Raw genomic sequence first — 27,101 nt, 5'->3', positions numbered from 1 at the left:
ATCTAGAGAAAAGTATATCAAAGAGTTTATATATCTTACACTTAATTCAATATGCAATCAGCAAATAGAAATCTGCGAGCCCGATAGAATATAAGAGTAGTGACTTGAACGGTACCAAAGATCAATGTTTTTTTTAGAATTGAACTAAAGACCAATGTTCAAGTGTCAATCAATTTAAATCAACAATCAAAGGTTGGATTATCTAATTGATTGATATTAACGCACAACCTGTGATATTTCAATTATATAACAAAATATAATGCGGAAAAGAAATAACACAGACACCAGAATTTTGTTAACGAGGAAAACCGAAAATGCAGAAAAACCCCGGAACCTAGTCCAGTTTGAACACCACACTGTATTAAGCCGCTACAGACACTAGCCTACTACCAATGAACTTCAGATTGGACTGTAGTTGAACCCTAATCAATCTCACACTGATTCAAGGCACAGTTGCGTTCCTTACGTCTCTGATCCCAGCTGGATACTACGCACTTGATTCCCTTAGCTGATCTCACCCACAACCAAGAGTTGTTACGACTCAAAGTCGAAGACTTGATAAACAAATCTGTCTCACACAGAAATGTCTATAGAATGAATAAACTCCCACAGAAATACCCAAGAGTTTTTGTTCCGTCTTTTGATAAATCAAGGTGAACAGGAACCAATTGATAATCCGGACTTATATTCCCGAAAAACAACCTAGTATTATCAATCACCTCACAATAATCTAAATCGTATGATGGCGAAACTAGATATTGTGGAATCACAAACGATGAGACGAAGGTGTTTGTGATTATTTTTTATCTTGCCTATCAGAGATTAAATATCGAGCAAATCTTAGAGAAGATAGTACTCAAACTATAGAATCGGGCAAGATCAGAACATGCAACTACAAAGAAAATAGTTGGGTCTGGCTTCACAATCCCGATGAAGTCTTTGAAGTCGTTAAGCTATAGGGTCTCGATAGAAACCTAAGGTTAAAGGAGAATCGACTCTAGTTGATGCAACTAGTAACACACATGAGGTGTGGGGATTAGGTTTCCCAGTTGCTAGAGTTCTCCTTTATATAGTTTTCAAATCAGGGTTTGCAATCCAAGTTACCTTGGTAACAAAGCATTCAATATTCACCGTTAGATGACAAACCTGATTCAACCAAGCTAATATCTTTCAACCGTTAGATCGAACTTAGCTTGTTACCCACAAATGAAATGTACCCTCATTTAGGTTTATGTAACCGTACCTAAACGTGTACACCATGTTGGCTCAACAATAGTTAACCGAAGTTAACCATATGATTACTCTCATATTAACCTTATTCATCTTAACCATAACTAGTTCAAATGACTCAAACGAAACTAGTTAAAGAGCCGTTCAATTGCTATATTCTCATAGAAGTATACAAGAACATAATTGAAGCAAAATTAGTTTGGTTAGATACTTCTGCTCGTAGAGTTGCTTAGAAAGAGCTTGTTCGCAAATGCCTATATTTTCTAAAATTATGTTTTTTTTTTCTTCTAAAATAAAATTATGTTTTTCCCCTTCAGGAAGAGAGGCGAGATTTTAGAGACTGAGACTTAAAAGGATAAATATAACCGGGATATTTAGATCTTTTATCGTCGTTCCTTCTTTTCATCGTTTCTAAATATGCTTTTAATCTTGTTACTTTTTTATTTTCAATTTCGATCTGTGTTATTCAATTTAACATTACTAGATCTTGTGCCCCAAAACCATCCACTATCATTTGGTCCATGTCTGCTATGCATCGTACATCTTTTTCTTTTAATCATATTTTTGATTTGGTAAAGCTCGGATTCGGATACGCCTCGCCTCACCCATCTCGATTTGATTTGGTGTGGCTCAGCTTCGCCTCGCGCAGATGCATTTTTAATTTGGTGTCGTACGACTTCACCTTGCTTCGTCCTGATGATTTTTTGATTTTGGTGTCGCATGATTTTGATGCAGTAAACCAAGTGTTTGGTATTAAAGACGATAAACAATTCATCTGCATTTATAGAAATTGTTATTTGTTTTATGCTATACTGATATCGCCAAAATAGATAGAATGAAAAATACTTCATTTATCTGCCATGAAGAAAAATGCCTTATAAACTATATCTGATGATACCATGTCTGCTACGCGTCGAGCATCTTTTTCTTTTAACAATATTTTTGATTTGGTAAAGCTCGGCTTCGGCTTCGCCTCGCTCCGCCCTGTCCCGATATTATTTGGTAAAGTTCGGCTTCGCCTCGTCCCGTCCCGTCCCGGTTTGATTTGGTGTGGCTTGGCTTCGGCACGCCCCCTCCCGATGCATTTTTGATTTAGTGTCGCCGGGCTCCGTCCGTCGTGATGCATTTTTGATTTGGTGTAGCTCGGTTTCGCCTCATCCTGTCTCGATGCATTTTTGATTTAGAGGTTTTTTCTTGCACCATATTTATTTTTTGTTTCTACATCCGGAAATTAAGAGTAGAACCGTCACAGAACTTAGGTAACAAAATTCCAAGCACATTGCATACTGCGTTTATGTAAAGTACCCAAGATTGATTAGTCGAAGGGGTCAATAAATAGAGCAGAGAAATCGGTGAAAGACCTTTGCACCTACTTAATAAAAACAATTTTAAATATACAAATGACTTACTTGGTGCGGATTCGAGAATATTTCCCTTTACACCACATTTCGAGTATATCCATTGGACACGACTTCCATTGTTTTCTCAATTAGAATTTTCTATCCATTCTGGTTCGTCCATCTTGAGGCCCCAACATAAAGCTGTCTACAGCAGAAAATTGGCTTTGAAAGATAAATTCCACTCTATGTACATAAATGCTTCAATAGAAACTCCAAATTTTTTCGCTCCAGCTCCAATACCGTTGATGCCTATACATTTGCAAATAGAAAGGATGAAGTTTTCAATTGTTCCATAAAATAAATTACAGATATTAAGCAAATTCCAAAACCCAGGCACAGTAATTTAATAGAACGTGATAGCATAATTTTTATTTTTTTTTATCTTCATATATGTAAGTACAGAGGCTCCATTGAGGTATGTACAGAAGTTAATAGGTAAGACATGTCCAATACTGAATTAACTGCAAAAGTATATGTCAAAATCTCATTGAATTCACTATATCCCAACCATTCCCATGCATGACCTAATTAGGAAAATCACAGGGTCAAACGTCGAAAGATCTTGTGATGAGAGACAATTGCAATCCTGGAACTTGTTTAACGTCATTGAAGCATACCTTTTAATAGGAAACTGCACTCTCCTCAAGTCAGGCGTCTTTCTGTTGGTTGTATTAATAGTTTTGGAACTGTAGCACTCTTACCACACCATTCCTCGTTATAATCAGAATTTACATAGTTCTTGTGCATATCCGAGTAACAATAAGTCAACCAAGGATGTTACAATCATCTTGATGGGGAAAACTTTAAATCTGCAAACTAAAATATGCATGAAGTATTGAATTTCAGGTTTTCAGACTCAAATATGCAATACTATATGAATCAAAAGTATCCAACTTATCATTGATCGGAATGAAATTGTATTACAAAATAGTAAAAGATATAATGTATCAATCTGCAATAATTTATTCACCACCACCAACAGTTAGTGTATCAATTTCAGGTGATGGTGGATGAATTTCAGGAGAAACTCGAGAGAACTTTTATGAGGAAGCCAGGATGGAGATGGAATTGTATTTATGCTGAAACGTCTTCTGTGTTAGCATTAAAAAATTTAGGGTTCTGTGTGAGAGGAAAAGTGTTAGCAAACATATCAAGCAAAGTAATGAATAGGGAATATAACAAATTGACAGGACGTCAAGGCTACATCTCCGAAGATACATCTCCAATAAGCCACAATGATTACACTGATAATCAAAGAGAATGGAGAAAAATGCCGAGGAGCGTGGAAGAGAAAAGAGGTAATAGCGATTTTAGGTTTAACTGGTTTTATTTTCCCGTATCTAATTGTTGATGGTGGATTTTGGACAAAGGTCAAAATCGTAAAATCATGATATTGCATGTTTCTGACCCGGCTTCAGGAATGTATGTGACGATTCATATTTTATGATCTGTGAACTGTTTCACGATCTCTGACTGAGCGAACATTCCTCTCAGAGCTATGATGAATATGTTTCTCGAAAGGCCTCCTAGTTGAGCGTTCGATGCTTCACATATTTCATCATCACCTCTACATAAAATCTTAATGATTGGCGGTTCCCTAAACATAATGTTTGTTAGAGAGCTTAACGCCTTCAGGACGTCACACCGATCGTTGTTCCCTGACTACTTAAAGAGACCGTGTATAGAATCTTGATGATTGTACGGTTCCCTAGACATAATGCTTGTTAGAGAGCTTAATGCCTTCAGGACGTCATGCTGCTCGTTGTTCCCTGACTATACACCCCCCAGAACGAGTATGATGCTTCTATCTCATATCTCGATTCTGCAAATGGATTAATTCTAGCGTGTCATTCGCCAACTGAATTCCTAGAAAATAATCTATCTTATCTCATTACTCCGTTCCATGGCTGATCCCCAGCTAGATTCCATGGATTAGTAATAGATAATCATTTTATCTCATTACTCCGTTCCCTGAATCCCCAGTTGGATTCCATGGATTAGTAATAGATACTCAACTCATTTTATTACTCCGTTTCATGAATCATTCTCAGATGAATTTCATGAATTAGTAATAAATACTCAAGTAATTTTTATATATTACTATGTTTCATGAATCATTCTCAACCGAATTTCATGAATTAGTAATAAATATTCAATAACCAGGCGTCTGGGCCATCACCGAGCAAGTCCCGAGAAAATGGTGCAAGTGCACTTGACAATAATGCACGAACGAGCACCCGAATGCACGAACGATCATTCAGAAATATGGACGAACGAGGAACTTATGAAGAAAAATAATAAAATAAAAAGAGGCGTGGGACCGGGCCCACCGGCCGGCCGGTCCCCTCTTCCATTATTTTATTTTATTTTAATTTGTTTCCCTCACATCATGGAAACTCCTTCATTTGAGCAAACTCCCTCGTTTGAGCGAAACTCTTAGTTTCTCCATACTTTCATCGAACAAAAATAAGGAAAGGTGTCACGGGCCCGGACCACTTAGTCGGCCGGCCATGCCCTAGCCATGGCCGGTCCCACACCTTACAATCCCTTATTTTCTCATATTATTATTTCCATCATCTCATGGAACTCCATCGTTTGAGCGAAAACCCTCGTTTTTCAATATTTTCTCAAATATTGCTCAAACCATGAAAAATCCAAAAAGTCAAATGGTCATATGACCGACTAGGCTAATCACGTCAAGTATTAAAATTTTATTATTTTAATATTTTCAAAATATTGGTCGCACGAGCAAAGTTATACTGCTCATTCGAGCAAAATCGAGAGTTTCATTCAAGATCAAACTCTTTTGAAAATCCAAAATATTGCTCAAACGCGCACCAGAAAATACCAAAACTCTCAGGACTGAGACGCGGACACTGTGCTGACACGGGCATGCTACCTTGACCGACCAAGGCCGGCCCTAAGGCTTTCAATGAGCCGGTCACACACACCTTCATAATTTTGACCTAATTTGCTATCAATTGTTCGTATTGGGTCCAAACTCTCTTCAATCAACTTGAGACTCGGTCAATAGACCGTCAACTGGTCCCACGACCACCAAGGGCCGGTCCCATGACCCCTTGGTCGGTCCTTCATCTCTTAATAATTAGGTTTTACTACCTAAATGATTAAACCAACATTTGATCATCCTTTCACCAACTGGTCAACAAAGGACTTTGGTGCATACTCATTCGATCACTTGGGTGCTACATGGTCGACCATCATCTCATGTAGCCGGTCCCTCCATCACTCAGTGACTTATTTTCACTAAATCATCAATTGATCAACAATTGATTAAAATTAGGGTTTCGAACAAACGCTCTGCAAATCATAATTCCGAGCAAGTTAAAACACCAATAATTTTATGTTGATCCAGCAATCAACATCTGGATTAATTATATAATATTCGGTCCAGCTATCAATATTTTAATTAATATTTTATTCGACCATGCTACCAATAAATTCATCAAATGAGCAATACTTGCTCAGTTGCTCGAATATCGATTCAACTATCAATATTCAGTGATTTATTGGATGAGCAATACTTGCTCAGATACTCGAATATTGATTGAACCATCAATATTCAGTAATTCATCATGAGAGCAATATTTGCTCAGACTATCAATATTCATTATGTTGATTCGACTATCAACATCATTCATTCGAGAACTACACGTCCCAACAGCCATGTTCAATTCATGAATCCTAGAGCATTCATCAATCATGCTCGACTGAACAATACTTAGACTCATCATCTAATCAAGTCAACGACTGACTAATCAAATACACGTCTGCTTTGCAGACTCCACGTTCGTGAGACATCAATCACGTCACATAGGGGATATTAATTAGGGTTTTGGTCTGGCGGCCTACGACACGTGTGTTCATCCACGATGAGAAATATGAGTAAGTCGTGCGAGCAGTTGAGGGAGTTAGCAAAGTAGTGGGTGGACAATCAACCAAGTCTCCGCACGACCTGGAACTGGTTAAACCACGATTTCCCACTTCCCCACTCTTTCACTCGAGCAGCCGTAACGCTTACTGGAGATCAACGTGTCTACTATTCTGGCAATATAAATAAGTCTCTGAATTCACGATTGAACAACAGAAGAATTCTGATCCGAGCAATCACTCTCAAGAATTCAATCAATCAACCAGAACTTATTCGAACTCAACAGTTCACAGAAAACACTTGCAGAAACCTTAAACACATTCACAATCCTTGATCATCATTGATCTCGCACACTTCCCTCCTACAGATCAACCTTCTTTGTGACCGAATTGACTCTGGAACGACCATTGTCTTGGTTTAGGCCGGAGTCCTACAGATTGATCTCTCGAACTCAAAAGCACTCCCGTGCAGTGCATCTGTTTGAGGATAGGTAGTTTGCTCGGTTGAGGAGCCTCCGTCCACACGGTCGTCTCTTCCCTAAAAAACCAGCAAATCGTTTTTCCCCCATCTACACTAATTTGTCAATTTTGTGAGAAAAAAGAGGGGATAAAAATTAGGAATGACATGGCGCAAAAAAGAGAGAATTTCTCTGTAATTTAGAGAGGGGAGGATGACGCTCACCGCGGCGTGGGGCTCATATGACTTAGGATTATAAAGGTTTAGATGTTTTCCGGGAAACCATCCCTACCCATCTATTGGATATAAATCCATTAGAGGTTGGATTGGATGTTGATGTCCCACCCGAGCACCGGATTGGATGCGGATGGGTTGAAACCAATGAATCCCGCCCGACAGAACTCTCTCCTAGGCTCAATAGAATTGGACCACCAAGTGCTACTGCTAACTCGTTCACCGATTCACTTTCTTTAGTCTCTCACCTGCAGCATAGAAAATTCATCATAATCAAAAGCCCTAGTAGTCCCGAAATCTATAGAGACCTGAGAGAAGAGAAATGGCGAAGTTTATCTTCGGTAGAACGAAAGATATTGCAAATCGTTCAAACAAATACCTAGAAGAAGCACTATTTAGGAGAGTATTCCAGAAAGGTAGCGAAGTACGTAGTGTAAGAACAGAGTTGAATCAATATCTCAAATCTCGAAAAAGAGTCTTTAAATGGGAAGTTGGGGATACTATCAAAGAACTTCGTCACCGTAAACTCTATGGCCCTGCTCTCAAGGTATTATTATTCCTTCAAACCCCTAGGTTTTTGTTTCTTTTTTGTTTAAATGAGTATTTTTGCTCCATTTGAAAGATTTCCTCTGTAGCAATGTGGAAAATGTGAATTTGGGTTTGCTTATTTATTAGATTTAGAATGTTTTTCGGCCTAATGTTTATGAAATAAGGGGGACGAGTATTGGGTTTCTTTATCTATCAGATGTTGAATTGCATAGGGTTTAAACATTTAGAATGATGATAATCTGAAAAATGTGTACATTTAGGGAGAATACATATAAGATGTTCAGATTTAGCATTTAGGGTGTTATCTACAGTGATATTGTGTCGCTAGAGTAATAACTCCATTGAAGTTATAATATTGTGTAAGTGGAAAAGAAAGATCGGATGAATCTAGATGCATATAGAGAACTGTGGAAAACACGAAAAACTAGTGATTACTGATTATAATGTAGAACATTAACTTATAGATGGATCTGGAGAATGTTTGAGGTTTAAGATATGTATATGGATTTGTTTATTATACTTGTTTAGAGTTGTGTTTACCAGGAGGTTTAGATTTCGTGCGATTGATATCTTGTAGGATGTCTTTCTTGAAGTCTCTATAGCGTGTTATATATTAAGTTTTTGTTCTTGTTCAGCTTTCAGAAGCTATGGTTAAAAGGGGCATGGGTATGACAGTCAGCGACCAAGCTATCCACCTTGATATCATAGCTAAATCCAAAGGTATCACTGCTGCCGAAACTTACTTTGCGGATCTTCCTGAAGCTTCAAAGAATCATCTTTGTTATGGTGCTCTTCTCAATTGTTATTGTAAGGAACTGATGACAGAAAAAGCAGAAGGCCTCATGGAAAAGATGAAGGAATTGAAGTTTAATACAAGTTCCATGGCTTACAACAGCCTAATGACCCTTTATACAAAAACTGGAGATCCTGAGAAGGTCCCAGCAGTCATACAAGAGATGAAGTCCAGTGATGTAACTCCAGATTCATATACTTATAATGTCTGGATGAGGGCTCTAGCAGCTTCCAATGATATATCTGGGGTTGAGAGGGTTTATGAAGAGATGAAAAGGGATGGAAAAGTTATTGGAGATTGGACCAATTACAGCAATTTAGCAACCATCTATGTTAATGCTGGCTTGTTTGAGAAGGCAGAGGAAGCACTCAAGGAGCTCGAGAAGAGAAGCGACAAAAGTCTTAATGCATATAAGTTCCTCATCACATTGTATGGGCGCACTGGAAATCTGCTGGAAGTTTACCGAGTTTGGCGCTCTTTGAGGCTAGAGTTCCGAAAAACACCAAATATTAGTTATCTGAATATGATTCAGGTTTTAGTCGACTTGAAAGATATATCTGGCGCTGAAAAAACTTTCCGGGAATGGTTATCCGGGAATCCAACTTATGATATCCGCATCGCAAATGTCTTAATTGGAGCTTATGCGAAAGAAGGTAAGCTGGAGAAAGCTGAGGAACTCAAGGAACTAGCAAGGAGGAATGGAGCAAAGGCTAATGTCAGGACTTGGGAGATTTTCCGTGATTATCATTTGAAGAACGGGGACATGAATTCTGCTGTTATTTGTGTTACCAATGCAATGCAACAGGGCCGAGGGGATGGAAGCAAGTGGATTCCATCCAAGGAGGTAGTTCAGACCCTGATGTCTCATTTCGAGCAGAATCGAGATGTTGATGGTGCAGAAGTGTTTATTGAGAATCTAATGAAGGTTGAGGATGAATTAGAAGCAGAGGTATTTGAGTCTCTGATACGGACGTATGCGGCTGCTGGTAAGACCAGTCAATCGATTCGTCGCCGGTTAAAGATGGAGAACGTCGAGGTGAATGAAGAATCTAAGAAATTGCTTGACATAGTGTGTGTTGAAGAATAAGCTTATCGAGGAAGAAACAGGTGGATAGATAGATAGAGAGCGATCCTTAATGACCTCATCCCTTCATTTTGAGTTTCAGTTTTATTTTGGGTTCTTGTTAATTATGGAAAGTTGCAAAAGCGGGTTTCTTTGGATTTTGTCAGTTGACATTTCAATGCTGGTAATATGTCCAGATTTAGGCCATTCCATGAAATATCCCAAATAACCAGCAGTCACACTATTTCAACTCTGTGAATCGTGTAGCCAAAACAAAAAAGAAATGAATGATTTGAACACTGATGTAATCATAGAGTGAATGTTTGTCGAGTTGATCACTTTAAGATATGATTTTGCGTTTCGTATTTGCATTATGTGTTTGTGGTGGTAATTTCTTTGCCAGCAGGTTAGGAATTTTCTTCGCTGGAACAACAGCGCAAGACAAAATCTGTACTTCACAGTTGAAACTTGGGATCTCCAAACACACGATTCATCGTCAACATTCACTATCATCGTGTTCCATTGTCATAGTGGAACCTACTGTGTCATAGCATTGCTGCCTGCCATTGCAGAGCCCAACTAACAGCATTTGCGAAAATGCTTTAGATTCGAACTAGTCAATGGTTGGAGCTTGGAGGTCCCTGCTCCATTGTACCAAAACGCGCTTTTTTTGGCTGTCTGTCTGTTATTTCAAACATCCAAAATGGTCCCTTCACCTAGGGACCCCTTACCCACAATGCATAGGAGTTAGGAGATGGAGCCCGGAACACTTCGCCATCTTCACATTCAAATTGCTAGTGTCCTTTTCATCTCTATCAGATGAAAAGTCTCTGCCATTAATGTCTCTATGCTCTTACCCATTGTCTTAGTCTTACATCATCTCGCCTATTTCAATTCAGGCCATGTTTGGAAAATTTTATCACTGCCCTCCATTTTGTGTTTATTGAGGGAAAATTCCATCTTGTACAAGTAAGTGGATGAGGATGGATTACTCATTTATGATCATTCAATTCAATGCATCACTTCTCTGGCAATTAACTGCTTTTTCCAAGAGTAGTTTTAATTTATACTGGGAGTAGGGAACTTCATAGAAGAGACACTAAACAAACCATGGTATATTCATTCATATTCATATATTCTTTTTCCAAATTTACGTACAAGTACCTAACTGTGTGGTATAATCAATGGAGGGAAATCTTGTTTCAAGAGAAAACCATTTCTCCAAACACTCCATTTTTTTTTTGCCTACTAAATAATTTTTCCATACCATAAAAAAGCCGATAATTACTACCTAGGAAAATCCAATAAGAATAAGATCATATTAACCTTTCTAAGGACATTTAATATTTCTTCCAGGACCTCCATAATAAAAATAAATACCCCAGCCTCGATTATTTCCTCCTCGGATATCATAACAATTTGAATGATCAGCTAATGCTCGGAAATCTGGAGGAGGGATCAAATTATTATCCCAGTCAACAACTTGTAAATTTCGAAAATATGATGCTTTGCCAAACCCTTCTGTTGCAAAATGACCACTTCCCATTTGTGTTGATGTGTGAAATCCTGATGTTCGAGAGTCGACTATCTCACCTCCAAATTGTACCATGCTCGCATGATTCCGTAGATGACTAAATAGGAATGAAGGCCAGTATCCAACTAATGCTGATCCATATTGGAGCCACCAGTGACCTATTTTCGGATCCTGCACAACCCCAAACGAAAGATTAGCACATTTCAGTTATTAGTTTCCCCGACCACATAATCATGATTAACATAATATTACAGGATTTTTTTATTTCTTTGGTAATTTTTAGTCGTGAATTCTATTGGCTAACTTAGTTGACCGGCGCTTAAGCATGGGTCAAGAAAACCCTTCTTGTAATTTGTTGGACCATTGAGACCCTACCAATCACATGGTAGGGTACGACGTTGAATTGAAAAAATGGGGTCAACAAAATCAATTCCCATTCTTTATGAATGTCCTTTCTTTTGCCAACTTGCTTTGTGAAGCTTTAATCATCAAATAAAAGCTGGTCAAAGTAGTCAAACTCAAAGACCGACCATCCGAATGACTTCTCATTTGATTTACAAAAGAAATACTTTACCCCATGATATTTCTTTCGCTCTACGGACGGAGTATATTCTATTCATCTGCCACATCATCAAGCGGGACAGGATTTTGGGCTGTAAAGCGATTAAGTTTGTACCCACACTATAGTTACACATCTGGGTCCTACGACAAATTCTGACGGGACAGATGGACTAGATCCAACGGTAAAGATGCACCGGTTTTATCATTGGTGACAAGATAGGCGTGGCAACTGTAGATTCGTACGATGGACTTATTGTTGGGTAATTCAAATACCGTTGTTGTGCATGATCTGATTTTTGGAATACCTAACCAAATTAACTAACTTTCCCCAACTAAAACAAGTTTGAACTCTACCAATCAGTCGCTGTAATATTTGATCATCAAAATTTATTTCCATCAGATTTAATTTTCCCGAGAAATTTACCTTCCAAACCAATATGCTGATGTCGAATTGTCTACCATTATAGGTTGATATTGGTGCGATGGCAGCCCCAACTGCAATTCTTGCATGCGTTTGGACGAAACCCGTGCAAAGCAAATTGTAGCATCCTGTCGTTTGATACGCATCCGTCTGTACATTTGAAAATTGTGGAAAACTATTATATTGTCTATAATTTGATGATTTTTCACAAAACGAAATCTAGTACATTTTACAAGATAAAAATGTATTCGAGGAAAAAGAATTAGTGAATTACTTACAGTCCAGTAAGTGAAGAACCTGGGACGGCTATCTCCGTAGAGCTGAGGGCTAACCTGCGCACAAACATAAATGAAACATGTTACATGTAACACATTTTTTACCTATACCTGGCTATGTTATGTGTATGAAACATATTGAAAATGAAATGTCATTGCTTATGAACCACAAAAAATTCGAGTGATATTCAATGGAGAGTAGTTGAATTCAGAAAGAGTAGTTCCTTAAATTTTTTTGGATAGTAACCATTTGCCCAACAGTAGTATATCGACCTAGAATATGTAAACCAAGAATGAGTAAGAAAAATTTCTTACCTGCCAGCCAGCTTCAATAGTGTTAAGATCATTGCCGAAAGTACCCGAAATTACCCAAATTTGTGATAAGCTGAATTCATACATATTTGTTACTTTGGGTGACCATACGTTCAAACTTGCTTTGGCTCCAAAATATTGTTTTCCAGTGACATAACCAACTGCATGCTGAACATAGCAGAAGCAAAAATCATCAAATCAGTAAATATATACTGTATCATGATGAGGAGAATTAATTCAAATTTTCTCAACAAAAAAACTGAAATCACAGAGAAATGGTTGAAGTTTTTAAAGCACAATAAAAGAACATTTAATGGTTTTACAGGTAATTGTAGGAGTACATATTTATGAGTCAATACTTCTTGGTTTCTGAGAGAAATAAATTAGGAAGAGAAGGACATGATTTTCTTTTCAAATAAATTCCATGAAAGTTTGAAAATAGCAATAAAAAGATAATTTTTCAGCTAATGTACACACTCACCACTTAATTTAGCCAAAAAACCACATGAAGGAAAACAAGAAAAATTAAGTTTACTATACATGCTTTCTTCTTACACTTATCACTGTTCAAAATTTTAAATTGGCTTCACCGAAACATCTACTGCCCACCATAAAAGTGTCACTACTGTAGTAACATGTATCAGCAGCTGCCGCTGATGATAGTTTAGACAAATAAAGGATTCCAAATTCTAAAAACAGTGTTTATGGAATTCCTTCGTTCTCAAGTAAAGACAAGAATCACCAATACTATCATATCACTTTAACAATATCAAGTCAAGTAAAGGCTGACTTTCTATGCACATTGAATAGATTTTGATTAGAACTACTAACCTCATGACCACTGCTTGAAGTATCTCTTCTAATGGGTTTCGTTTTTCTTCCATATGTCATTATAGAAGTAGCTCTTAAGATATCTTCTTCTTTGGTTCTTCTAATTGGAATGGTTCCAACTGGACATGATTCTCCATTACTACTCCACAACTGAATGATCTCATTCTCATCATCTCTGCTAGTACTGTTTTTTGTTTCATAGTCTTTGGGTCTTTCTGGTGGATCCTACAAAAAGAAAGAAAAGAAAAGAAAAATCCATTAAACATCACAAATATAAAGCCATGAATACGGAACAGTGTTTCTTTCTTCTGGATAGATTTTGGTATTACCAATGGAGTTTGTCCTTGTAATTCAGGATGATCAAATGCTGGCTGTTGATTAATTGGAACACAGTCAATCAAATCACCATCAGAACTCTGCTACAACATAAAAAAAAAAACCGTTTCATTAAACAAGTACTCTTGCCGTGCGTAAGGATTATTAACCGAATCTACCGTCACAGAGAAAAAAAAATGTAGGACTGGTGCAATCAGAATTTTTTTCGAATCATGTCACAAAAACAAGTTGAATGTTTTTTTTCTTTTTCTTACCTGGATAGTTTTAAGAGCAGGCTTATTGATCTTTGCAAGATGAGCTCTTATTTTCTTTAATCTCTGCAACTCTTTGTCTGGTCGAAAAGATTGATTTACGCGTCGGTTTTCAGATGAATTTGTAGTACAATCCACAGGACTAACAGAAGAAGAAACAATAATAATAATAAGAAGAACAGAAACAAAAATGGGAATGATATAGGACGAGGAGAAGGAGATCTTCTTCTTGTAACAACAGCTAGAAGCCATTTTAGAAGAATTTTGTTGTGTTGCTGTTTCTTCTTCTAAAACTATTTGTATTTGTATACATTTGTGTTGTCTTCTTATGTTTATCAAACAAAACCTTATATAATCTAAAATTCTGTCTATTAATAGATAAACCTCAATTTCCTACGCTACACCTCTTCGATGCTTCAAAAACCAGCCAAATAAAAAGAAAAGGGGGCTGGAAATGGTATCAATAATATTAATAGCAGCAACACATACAACCAACACCACTCAAAATAAGTGCTTCAAAGCTAAGCATTCAGTGTATTCTCTATACTTGTTCACACTTTTTCCTTTAAAAATGGATGAACCTTATAAAACCTTGTTTATATATACTTGAAATTAAACTCCCTTTTTAAGATATATACAGTGAAGACTCCATATTGAACTTCACTTTCTTGCTTGCACACTTGTTTGTGTATGTGTGTGTGTGGTTTGTTCTGACAAACAGAGCTATCAGGGGCACTAACCTGACTAAAGAAAGAAATAGATATGGAGAGGGTATTTAAAGTTTCCCATGTGGGTATGTAAAAAAGTAATTTAAAGATTCATTTCTTCACAAAAAAAAATGTTTATAGAAAAAAAGAGAAGGGGCTAATGGGGGACCTCGGGGGTGTCTCCAATGTAGACATTTTTTAGCTAAAAATATATATGGGTTTTAAGATAATCTGATGATTTTCTGTTATTCAAATACTTTGCTTTGGGTATTGATGAAGAAGAAAAATTGGATTCTTGATTTCTTCAAATATGCTTTTCTTTTCTTTTCGTTTCCCTAGATGTTCCATGTTGCAGCTATATGTGTACTCGAAGTTTAACACATACAGCTAGAGTGTTTTAAATTGCAAAAAAGAAAGGTGGCCCATTTTGTCTTGTTTTCTTATTTTGCAATTTACAAGAACTATAGAGATTAATTAAAAAGGCAACTTCAGGCCATGGTTCTCTACTTTTGTTCCAAGAACTTATTCCTTTTCAGTTTAATTAAGTTTATTTGATATGATGATCCCTGCAACAATTACTCTTCTGAGTCATCCAAGAGATGAATGAGAAAAACTTTACAAATATTGAATCCGATGGAGATTTACGCATTGTGAAAAAAACTTATCTAAATTCTGTAATATAAAATCTAACTCAGACCTATATCTATCGGAACGATACAAAATGGGATAAGTCGGCACCTATGAATCCAGGGTTCGAAAATGGTACGTTTTCAAGCCATCGAAGCCACCATTTCGAATTCATTTTACTTTATTTTTTCCCTTCATTTGTTTGTATTAAGAAAAGGCGCGCGCCGGTCATATTGAGTACGTCTGGCTTGTGCACTAGTTACTGTAAAGGTCCACACACTTGCTTTCATGATTAACCGACACTGAGTCGGTGACTCTGAATCAACCAACTCAGATCCGAAGAAGAACGAGTTGAAAACCAGTCGACCATTGGAACTTTGGCAGAGTACAAGAATCCAAATTATAAGCATATATTATCTCAGTGGGATCCCATACACCAACACTGTACCCAAGATCATAAGAAAATACTAGGATTTAGATTAGAGAGAGACGCATGGATAGAGAATAGATTCTAAGCAACCAACCCACCATGACACCATCCAAGGTAGATAGATATATTACTATTAACGAAGAAAAGGTTTAGGTCGTTCTCGGTATTGCGTGTGGTGGTCGAACGAAGCTTGGTATTACAAAGGGAATAGTGTGCATTGTACAAGAAGCACTTCCAAAGCCACTGCGAAATTTGGGAAATCTTTTACAAGTAAAACTTTGCTCAAACTCAATCTCATTGCCAAAAATGCAGCAAAAAATGCATACATTTAGATTCAAGTGTCACTGTATATCCTGTTTTCATTTCTTGGCGTGTTTCTGACTCTCAAGTTACGAGCAAATGAGGAAATACATCGAGTTCCAGTGGACATCACATGTGACTCAACAATGATGTGTATGCCACTAACATAACTTGTATTGCGTTTGTTTATTACTGCAAGAATGAAAAAAGAAAGCAGGGTTTTACGACCAAGAAATTGCTTCTAATGATTATGATTATCTAGTGTCCCATAGTATTAAGAGCTGCCAAGGTCAAGCTCTTTCAGTTGCTTTCCCCCCATGAAATCTTGAAAAGAAAAAAGACGTCAAGGATAGTGGGAGGGAGGGAGTGATCAAAATGTTTCATTCAAGTCACAATGAAAAATTAGTAGATTAAACACTTGAACTCTTTAATTTGGTCAGCCCTTAATAAGTGAATTTTAAAGTGCATTGCTAGTGCATTAAGCAAAGTATGTAATTTGTGTCTGAAAACAAATAAGCTTTATCATAAAGCAAACCAAAAGGTAGAGAGATTCATTATATAAACATTAGGGCGTAAAAAATGACTTAAAAGTTGGCTGACTTGCATGATTAGCCAAAGCATCTCTCCATGAACATATCTCTGACTCTTGCAACATCTTTTCCACTGTTACTACAGGTGCAGTGGTGGATACAATTGATTTCTAGACGTGGTCATATTATCTCTTGCTGCTGAATCAATAACTCAGTCCTTGCATACAAGAGATCCTATACCGCTAAACATATGGGGGCTTCTCTTTGAATTTAATGATTATTTTTTACACTGTATCTTATTTCTTTTCCCCTGGCTTTCTAAAAGCACTCTTGACCCGTTCATCATTGTAATTTGTCCCCGTTTGATAATAATTATATGGTTTAGCTTTCGGCTTAATACGGAGACGTCGAAACCGAGTCAACTCGGCGATTTGTAGACAGTAACAAGTTTAGTATGAACCAATGTAGTTAATATCGGATATCGGTTCATCTCGGCCGGGATCGATACACTGGTACGATTTTATATCGGGGATATTATCGTTGAAATATCGATTCTAGATTTAGAGACTATAATTTTATATTAAACATTTTCGACACATTTTCGGATAAGATATAATAGATAACATCAATTTTATCAAAAAAACAAAAGAGTAACTTTAGTAGACTTGCTTCGAGAGCTACATGCACCTCTACTACCACCTGGAAGACTTTCTTCGCCAAAATTACCCTTAAACTTTATAGAAAACGACCAATACCGTCTCATATCAAGAAATGTAGGAAAATTTCGTATCGACCGATACAGCCGATATTTGACCGAAACGTCCGATATTATCGGGCGAATATCGTATCCCCGATATCCTTCTTATCGTATCGTTCTGGGCCGATATCCGAAATATCCCCGATATATCGGCCGATATTGACTACATTGGTATGAACCCGACTTGAAAAATTTTTTGAGCTACACCCCATAGAAGCAGCGCATGTGGATTTCTGACTACTGCTACTTAAATTGGGTTTTCACAAAATTGTCGAGTATATCGTTCAAATGAAAAACACTGTCGAGTAGCGGATCGGTATTTGCATTAATGCGACGGTACACTAAAAGTGACTAGAAAAATGGAAAGTCAAAATAGGTCGCTAAAAAGAAGTTTCAAAGCGAGGTTAGGCATGGGAATGAAAAGAATGAAACGTAGTAAGTAGTGTTTTAGTGAGATGATGATGTTGTCTGAACAAGGTAAGTGGGGTTAGTACCAAAAGAAGACATCTAGCTAGGTTTGCAATAGTAGGAATTACTTATAGATCCTATTATAGTGTTCTTACTTAGTGGCAGGTCCATCCACAAAAGCCCAGTAATCGGAGGTCCATAATAAAAAGAAAACAGAAAAATGGATCCAATTTTTTAAGCCCTGGTCCTGCACACATGTGGAACATATGGGGATGTATTTTTAAATACCGAAAACACCCTCAAGTATATAAAAGCATAACCAAATCCATTTCTTCTTCATTTTCTCGATCTATTCTTCTTCTTCTTCTTCATTTTCTCATCTGTGGTTCGGTGAAGAGCTCCGGCTATGAAGATCTTCTGAGGTGTTGATCAATTCGTGAACTCAAACTAAGATTAATCGGTAGGTTCACTTTCTTACTGTTGGTATAGTTTAGGTTTTCATTTTTCCTTTCTTCTTCAAAAGCTTATTTTAATTTTTTTTCTTCTCGGATTAGAGAAATTTTCATGTTTATAGCAAAATCTAATGTTTAGGTATTAGATCTGATGTTGATAGTAAACTGGAAGAGTTTACTTTCGTCGATTTGGTATGATCTCTGAGTGTGTTTGTGTTGCACCGCGTTTTTTAATTGATTCTTGGGTTCGATCAATGAGTACGTATATGTAATACTGAAACATCTTCTTTGATTCGGTTATATTCAGAGTTTAATGGATGTTTGATTATGTTTTGATATCCTTGTTTGATTGTTTATTTTATTTTATTAAAAAATAGTTCAGATCTATATGGGTAATCATGTTTTTTGTCAATTTCTTCAGTAGATCTGATCATATCAGTTTCATTTTGTTGGTTTTAGATGTGTTTCGGTTTATTTTTGTGTATGAACCAACAATACGTATCTGCAGTACTGACAGAAACCTAGTTTTGAAGACCTTTTTTTATTTGATTCAGAAGTACATATATGGAATATTGAAATAAAAGTGTTTCAATACTGTTTTTTCACGGATTCGTTAATTATTTTTGACATGCAGCTGATTGTTGTGTATGAACCAACAATACGTATATCCCGTACTGACAGAAACCTAATCTACTTTTAAGAAGAAGAACAAGATGGTGCATCGTTATGATTTACGAGGAGAATATTTGTTTTCTGTTTCCAGGTATGCTTTCTAATCATCTTGTTTGATTATTTTGTTCGGTTTTTCTTCTTTATTTGTTTTTTTTATTGTATTCTGATAATCAAATCGATTTGATTGACGCTTTTATGGCTTTTAGGTCTATTACAGTTGTTTTTCGTGTATGAATTGACAATACATATATGGCGTACTGATACAAAACTCTTCTAATTTTGTTTTATTTGAAGTTTTTCCAATTTCTTTGGTTCGATCCATGAGTATGTATGTATAATACTGATAGGAAGTGTTATTTCTGTGTTTTTGCTCCTTTTTTAGTCTTACCCTTCAGTACTTATGTGAAATACTGTAATATGTCTTTCGATTCTCTTATTTTTCATAGATTTGTCACCTGTTGTTGTCATACTATTGATTTGTAATTCATGAATCTTCAGTACATATATCGCATACTGATAGGAAGTGCTCCTTGTTATGTTTGATTCAGTACGTATATGAAATACTGAAATAGATGCTCTTTGTTACGTTTGATTCAGTACTGGAATTGAATATGGAGATGATCTGGAGCTGCAGTTCAGAACTTATTGCAAGAAATGACAGATTTTGAATGATATGAACATGAGTTGTTGTTGGTTCAGATTTGCAAGCTTGTGAAATTGGTGGTGGTCTTGATGAAGTTACAAATTGGTTGTGATGTGTGTTTGAAAGAAGGTGTGCTGCAAATGGATTTGGAGGAACATAGAAGGTTGGGTTGCTGATGTAAACTGAAGATACAGATGAGATAAAGGAGGAATTGTAGGTGGTGATTACTGTGAACAAAATCAGTGGATGAGATGTTCGTCTGAATGGGTTTATGAAGATGGTAGTGTTGTTTAAACAGGGAAGAAGAACAAGTCTGTGTTGCAGCTGAATTGAAATGACAATGGTGTTGATGTAGCTGTTGCAGTTGTGGTTTAAGCTAAGAAGATTGTGATGCAGCAAGATAGAAGATTACTGAGAAGATGGAGCTGAAGGCAGTGGTGAATGGTTGACTGCAGAGGTGCTGGTGCTGCAATAAAGTAAAGTGAATTGAGGAGTACTCAGATTCCTAAGTAGTGTAGCAGATATGTACTCATATTTGTAAGCAGTGTGGCAGATATGTACTCAAATTTGTAAACAAATCTATATCTATGGTCCTTTATATGTTTTAATTAAATTTGGACCTCCAGATAAATAAAATCCCGATTTGATAGAAGTATGTTATTTCACACGTACTTAAACAGTGGGGGTATATTAGTCATTTCCATGTTTTCAAATAACTTTGGATCTTAAAATAAGAGTAAAATCTAGTTGGACCCTGCTATAAATAACCTTATGGGCTTAGAATCAAACAAGAAATTTTCCTTTGCAATAATAAGGAGTGTGATAATTGAGCGTGGGAATGGGACGAAGATCATGTCTTATCTCATTGCCATGCCCTAAAATCTATATATTCATGCTTCATTCTTAGACTCGTCTTCTTAAAGTGGGAAGAAAAAATGAGAGACACTTAGGCCCAATTGGTTCTTGTTTTATCTCAAACATTCTTTCCTTTATATACTGTATAAATGTGCATGATGATAACTATGGGGGTCCTAAGAATTCTATCCAAATCTAGCTCTAGCATGGCGGGAAAAAAAGGATGTTAATTCATGTAAGAATATTGTAACTAAAATTAGAGTTAGTGTATGTGGGGTTTGTAAAACTTTATGCACTTTTTCAGAGAATACTAGCTGTTCTTCCACTACCACTATAGCAATGGATGATTTCTTCCCCCCATATGATGATACCTCTGTCTTTATTACTCTCAATTGCTAGATTAGTAGTGAAGTGAAGACTACAAATACCGGAGTCGTGCTCGCTTCAATGTGGCCGTTCCATATATATATATATTTTTTGAAGCATACCGTTCCATATATAGTAGATGGTCCATAGAATGCAGGTTTCCTGTGGTTCAGTCCCACTATAATAAAAACGGTTGAACCAACACGTTAGGGGTTGCGATCCTTATTCCCGGTTCCCACCAAAAACATATTCCATCTCTTTCGGCCATCATTTTTGGGAGAAAATTATCACTCGTAAACCACCTCAATTTAAAGTTGTTAGAATCGTAAAAAATAAAACACCAAAACTAGACTAACAACCTGTTTGTTTGCAACTGACTCGGCATCTGGATCTGAGTCAACTCCTGACTCGGGCCGAGTCAGCAGTTAGAATGTTTGTTTTCCATTTTGAGTCAGATCTGACTCGACCTCTGACTCAGACATAATCCCTGACTCGGACCCATTTGAGTCAGGTAACAAAATATCCCTGACTTATGGGACTAAACTCCTGACTCACAAACTTTTGAGTCAGATCTGACTGAAAACAAACATATTGAGTCAGATCCAGATGACTCAGATCCAGACGACTCAGATGAGTCAGGAGTAAACAAACATGGTGTAAGGAAACACAAAGCTATTCGACGAATACCCCTTAACAATATTGCTTGGCCACACGGACCACGTTTCAAACTAAGGGATGTTAATGGCCCCACCACCACCACAGAGCACTTGTGTCCAGAGAATGCAAATTGTGGAAACAGAACCCTCCCAAGAACTTGACCGGAAGAAGAGACATAAACAATGAAAATGCATTACAAGAATCTAGGAGCATAGAGATCGACCGAGAAGAGCATAGAATAGTAGTTAGCTCTAATGCGAGGAGATGGTGATTCGGCTTGGATTTTTAAGGGCCAAGTAAATAGGTCCCGACAACTGTCTAGTAAAGTCGATAATTGCCCCCTTTAGCCCATAGCGCGAGCAGGAGGTAGGGGATAGACTCCCACAAGAAAATATTGGATCATGCGATTTTACCAATTTCCTCTATGCATAAAGATCTTGTTGTTTTCAGTCAAAATAAATAAATAAAAATCTTGTTGTTGGGATGACCATCGGATTAGCAGTGGGGCTAATCCAATTTACTAGGTCTGTTCAAGGGGTGGATCTATCCGTGCCATATCAAAAAAATAAAAATAAAAATAAATAAATAAAATAAATATAGTTACGCAAAAATGAATGCTTGACATTAAAAATAACCAATTTTTTTTTTTTTCTACTGAAAAACAAACTTTTATTAACAAAGAAGAAAGTTACAAGCATTCATAATCTGATCCCTCTCAAGATAGTTCAAAAAAGGAGGACAAGAAACCCAAAATGCTTTAACACATAACTTCCTAGCCCGACGTGCAAGCCGGTCTGCAAACTTATTCATAGTACGCCTAATATACACAAGATTAAAGACAGAACTAATAGTAAGGAGGCTGCAACAGTCATTGAGAATATCTCTGCATCTCCATCCGGTCGAGTGACTGACTCCATTCACAAAATTCACCACTTGCAGGCAGTCACTAACAAAAAGAACTTTGGACAAGTTCAGCTCCCTTGCCCAGGAAACATCCAAACACAGCGCCATTGCTTCAGCACAAACTGTATCAGGAGCATGCCCAAAGTTCGATCTACAAAATTTTATTCTTCCTGCAACATCACATAAGATCAAACCAACTCCCATATTAAAGTTTTTATAAGAGCCATCAATGAAGAGAATGTGATCAACTTCAGAAATTGGAGTTTTAGCATCTAGACGAACAACAGACACAGGGGGAGGATGAATATAAGTATTCAACATTCTTTTAATGTTGAGGATAACTTTATCCAGATTTATCGCAACTTTCTGAAAAACTACTTCGCTTCTCAGCTTCCAAATACACCACATAACAATTGCACCTATACTAGGCCAGCCAACAAGGAATGACGACTGACCTAGCCTAATATCAAACCATTTCAGAAAGTATCATCAGGCCACAGAAAATCAAAAGATATCAGATATTGAAGAGACAATGCGAACCAAATGTGAGACGCAACAGTACATTGAAAGAAAAGATGAAGAACAGTTTCAGAAGCATTGTTGCAGAGAGGACAAGAAGGATCAGTAGAGTTATTATAGGCATTCATAGTAACATTAACTGGCAACATATGAGCAAAAACCTTCCATATAAAAAACTTAACTTTAGGAAGACAGTTCAACGACCAAACCTTAGTCCAAAAAGAAGACTCTTCAGCAGTAGCAAACTCATTTGTGTACACTTTATAAGCAGACTTAATTGTAAAGTTACCATCTTTAGTGTGTGCCCACATAATCTTATCATCACAAAGAGCATTCAGACGTATAGAAAGAATTTTAATCACATCCTCAGGACAAAACAGAAAATTCGGAATATCTAAGTTCCATGTATTATGAAGAGGGTCTATAAGCTCACTAACAAAGGTGCGCAATTATTATAATTAGGATCAATAGATAAAGGAGGAGCAGAAGAGCAGGGTAACCATATAGAAGACCAAATTCTAGTAGAGTTACCATTGTTAATCTTGCAAACAATATTGGCTCTTAGAAAGCTTAGACTGTTAACAATGCCCTTCCAAATCCAAGAAGAGGCGTCAGCAGCCTTATCGATTTCCAGCAAGTTTTGATTAGGAAAATATTTATCCTTTAGAAATTTTGAAATTAAGTGATCAGGGAACTGTGTAATTCTCCATGTTATTTTCGATATAAATACCCTATTCAGAGCATAATAATTTCTAATGCCAAGACCACCACATTTTTTGGATTTGCTAATGTCAGTCCAAGATCGAAAATAAACAGCCTTGCGAGGATTTTTCTTAGACCACCAAAAGGTTCTTTGAATAAAATCAAACTTATAAGTAAGCTTCTTAGGGAGAGGAAAACAAGACATATGGTACACAACAAGACTTGACAAAACATGTCTAATAACAACAGTTCTACCAGCACCATTGAGATTGGTTTTCTTCATATTTCCAAGCCTAGCATAAAACTTATCAATAAGAAATTGAAAGGATTTAGTTCTATCTCTATTTACAAACAGAGGGGTGCCTAAATATTTTTCTGTGCTCGATAGAAACTTGATGCCTAAGGATCTTGAAAGAATTTTAATGTGTTTGTGATGCATATTCGCACTTGTAAAAAAACATGACTTTTCCATATTAATAGCCTGACCCGAAGCTTTTGCAAACTTATTTAAAATATGTATAAGATTTTTTACATACAAAATAGATGCTTTAGAGAAAAGCATACAGTCGTCTGCGAAGAATAAGTGGGTGATAGAAGGGCTATTGGCTCTGAGTTTAAAGCCCTGAATTAGGTTGTTCGATTCTGCTTTTAATAACATCTGTGAAAGTACTTCCATACAAAGGATAAATATATAAGGAGAAAGACAATCTCCTTGTCTAATTCCTCTACAGGGAGAGAACACTTCTCCTGGAGAACCATTTATAAGAATCGAATACGAAACAATACCAATGCACTGAAGCATCAGCTGACACCAATCATCCGAAAAACCTAGTTTTTGGAAAATAACAATTATAAAAGGCCATTCTAATCTGTCGAAAGCTTTCGACAGATCCAGCTTAATAGCCATATACCCTTTTTTTTTATTCTTTTAAAAGAGTGCAGAATCTCATGACTAATAATGATGTTATCCTGAATTTTCCTATTAGAAATAAAAGCCGACTGAAATGGGAAAATAAGCGAATCTAGCGGAGGTTTGAGTCTATTGGTTAAAATCTTGGAGATAATTTTGTAAACTGAGTTTGCTAAACTAATAGGCCTGAAATCATTAGGCGATGAAGGATTAGATACCTTAGAAATTAAAGCTATAAAAGTGTAGTTCAACTTCTTCAGTAAGAACTTAGTTTTGAATTTTTTTTGAATATGTTCGATTACCTGAACAAAAATTATATCCCAATTATCACGGAAAAATCCTGCTGGGAATCCATCTGGGCCAAGAGAGTTCCATGGCTCCATATTTTTGATAGTAGACAGAATTTCCTCAGAAGTAGGTATAGCCACAAGAGAAAGGTTGACTTCATCAGTAATAATTGGCTGTACATCTTTTAAAACTTCTTGAATATCAACAGAACAAGGAAAAGAAGAGTGAAAAACCTTTTTAAAGTGTCTTTCGAAAAGTGAAACAATTTGTTCTCTAGACTCCAACCAGTTGCCTTGCTCATCTTTAAACCGTATGGATGGTGTTGTACATATTTATGAGTTTAACAGAGTTATGTAAGAACCGGGTGTTCATGTCATAATGGACAAAATAATTGATTCTAAATTTTTGCTTATAGAATGAATTTTCAATCTCATACCAGAATTCGAGTTGCTTTGAGTAATTTAAGATAAAATTACCAATAACAGGAGTGTATGGTATGGATTGCAGTTTTTCTATTTCAGCATTGAGTTTATGTATAGTATTTTTAATATGACCGAAAGAGTTAACATTCCAACGACAAAGGTCAATTTGACATTACGGAGTTTACCAGCTATTACAAAGCTAGGAGAACCCTTAACTCCCTTGGACCAAGAGGAAGACAGAACATCTTTAAAATCTAGACTCAATTGCCCGCACTTGAAGAACTTATAAGGAATGTGAAGCTTTTGTTTCGAGTGAAAACAGTTTGCGAGGATGGGACTGTGGTCTGAATAAACTCTGCCTAAATTAGTGACTCTAGTCTGAGGCAGGAGAGACACCCATTTATCATTCATAAACCCTTTATCAAGCTTTCCAAATATCAGATCAGCAGGATTTCTAAATCTCCTATTACACCAGGTAAACGGATTTCCAAAAGAAAAGATTTCATTAAAGTTAAGATATATCATCTTAGCTCTGATGAAATCAGGTACTAACGAGTTAGCAGCTATTCCACCTTGTTTTTCAGGTTCATGCATAATGAAATTGAAATCTCCTAACAACATCCAAAGACGGTGAACATCATCACTAATAGCATCTAAAACATTCCATTGTGCTCTCATACCAGTAATATTCAAAGAACCATAAACAAAAGAAATCAGGCAATTTTTTATTTTAGGGGTGATATCGCAGACTATATGGATCATGTTAAGGAATGCATTAATTACTTCTAGATTAGAATTATTAAAAAAAACCAGTGCAAGACCACCCGATTTGCCAGCCGGGGGAATAAAAAACCATGAGTCGAAAGGAAGATGGTGATAGTATTTTTCACAGTACCATTATCAACCATAGTTTCAATTAGGCATATTGCATCAAAACAATATTTCCTATAGAGACTAGAAATATGCATCCATTTCTTATCTGAACAACAACCATTCATGTTCCAACTTAAAAACTTCATGATTGGCAAGGAGAGCAAAAAGAAAAATCACAGAAACAAGTAGCGGGATAAACCAATATATAACTAGAGAGGATGAAAAGGGCTAAACATGCAGCAACAAAATGATGGAAGCGTCAAAAACTGGCAAAAGAGAGAGGACTTACAAGGTTACGAGCTAAGGAGGGTTCAACATCCATAGCATGGGGGTCCATCATCATGAGATCAATTTCTTTGTTAAAATCTTCATCAGCAACAGCTGGTTCCGGTGGAAGCATAGATAACGACATGGTCTCAAGGACTAACTCCTCCTTAAGATCACTAATCTGATTATTAGGGTTTCCAAAGTCGCAATCTAAGTTAGCATTCATAAAATTTTTAGAAGAATAGTTCATTTCAGTGGTTGTGTTGAAAGCAAGACCAGAAGAAGTAAACACAGCTTGTGAGAAAGAAGTACAAGATGCATACCAAATAAAATTTGTCTCAGCAGTACCATTGCTAGAGGATACTCCTAAGATTCCCACATTGAAAGAAGTATCATTGGGTGGATTAAAAAGTAGTAATGAGCTCATTGAAGGCCATTGAGGTGGAGACTTCAATGAAGTTGAGGATGAAAAAGAGGAAGAGCTTATGGATGCCGATTCGAAAGAAGTCCTAGGCCTTTTCCATTTTCGATCATGAATAAGACCATCCGGTCTAAAAGTTAGGTTATCAAAGGGGGATACATTGAAGACATTGTTGCCAGTACTAGGCGAAATGGGTGCAGAAGATACATCCTTATTAACAGGTTCTTTGATAGTTAAGGAAGAAACTGTAGGAA

General features: G+C 36.7%; 2 protein-coding genes across 2 annotated transcripts; one reads left to right on the top strand and one right to left on the bottom strand.

Moving 5' to 3' along the window:
- Window positions 1-7,420: 7,420 nt before the first annotated feature.
- LOC113282489 (pentatricopeptide repeat-containing protein At1g60770-like) lies at window positions 7,421-9,965 on the top strand. The gene is made up of 2 exons (XM_026531505.1): window positions 7,421-7,759; window positions 8,397-9,965. Exons 1-2 carry the CDS (start codon window positions 7,535-7,537, stop codon window positions 9,639-9,641), a joined length of 1,470 nt encoding a protein of 489 aa, XP_026387290.1. The 5' UTR covers window positions 7,421-7,534; the 3' UTR covers window positions 9,642-9,965.
- Window positions 9,966-10,713: 748 nt separating this feature from the next.
- On the bottom strand, window positions 10,714-14,846 carry LOC113282488. The gene is made up of 7 exons (XM_026531504.1): window positions 14,142-14,846; window positions 13,881-13,967; window positions 13,552-13,776; window positions 12,724-12,888; window positions 12,412-12,465; window positions 12,137-12,283; window positions 10,714-11,322 (listed from the first exon to the last, which is right to left on the bottom strand). Exons 1-7 carry the CDS (start codon window positions 14,388-14,390, stop codon window positions 10,948-10,950), a joined length of 1,302 nt encoding a protein of 433 aa, XP_026387289.1. The 5' UTR covers window positions 14,391-14,846; the 3' UTR covers window positions 10,714-10,947.
- Between the last annotated feature and the right edge of the window lie 12,255 nt (window positions 14,847-27,101).

The sequence above is a fragment of the Papaver somniferum genome, chromosome 5 (assembly GCF_003573695.1).
Source record: "Papaver somniferum cultivar HN1 chromosome 5, ASM357369v1, whole genome shotgun sequence".
Lineage (NCBI taxonomy): Eukaryota > Viridiplantae > Streptophyta > Magnoliopsida > Ranunculales > Papaveraceae > Papaver > Papaver somniferum.
This window is presented reverse-complemented; position numbering and strand designations above follow the sequence as displayed.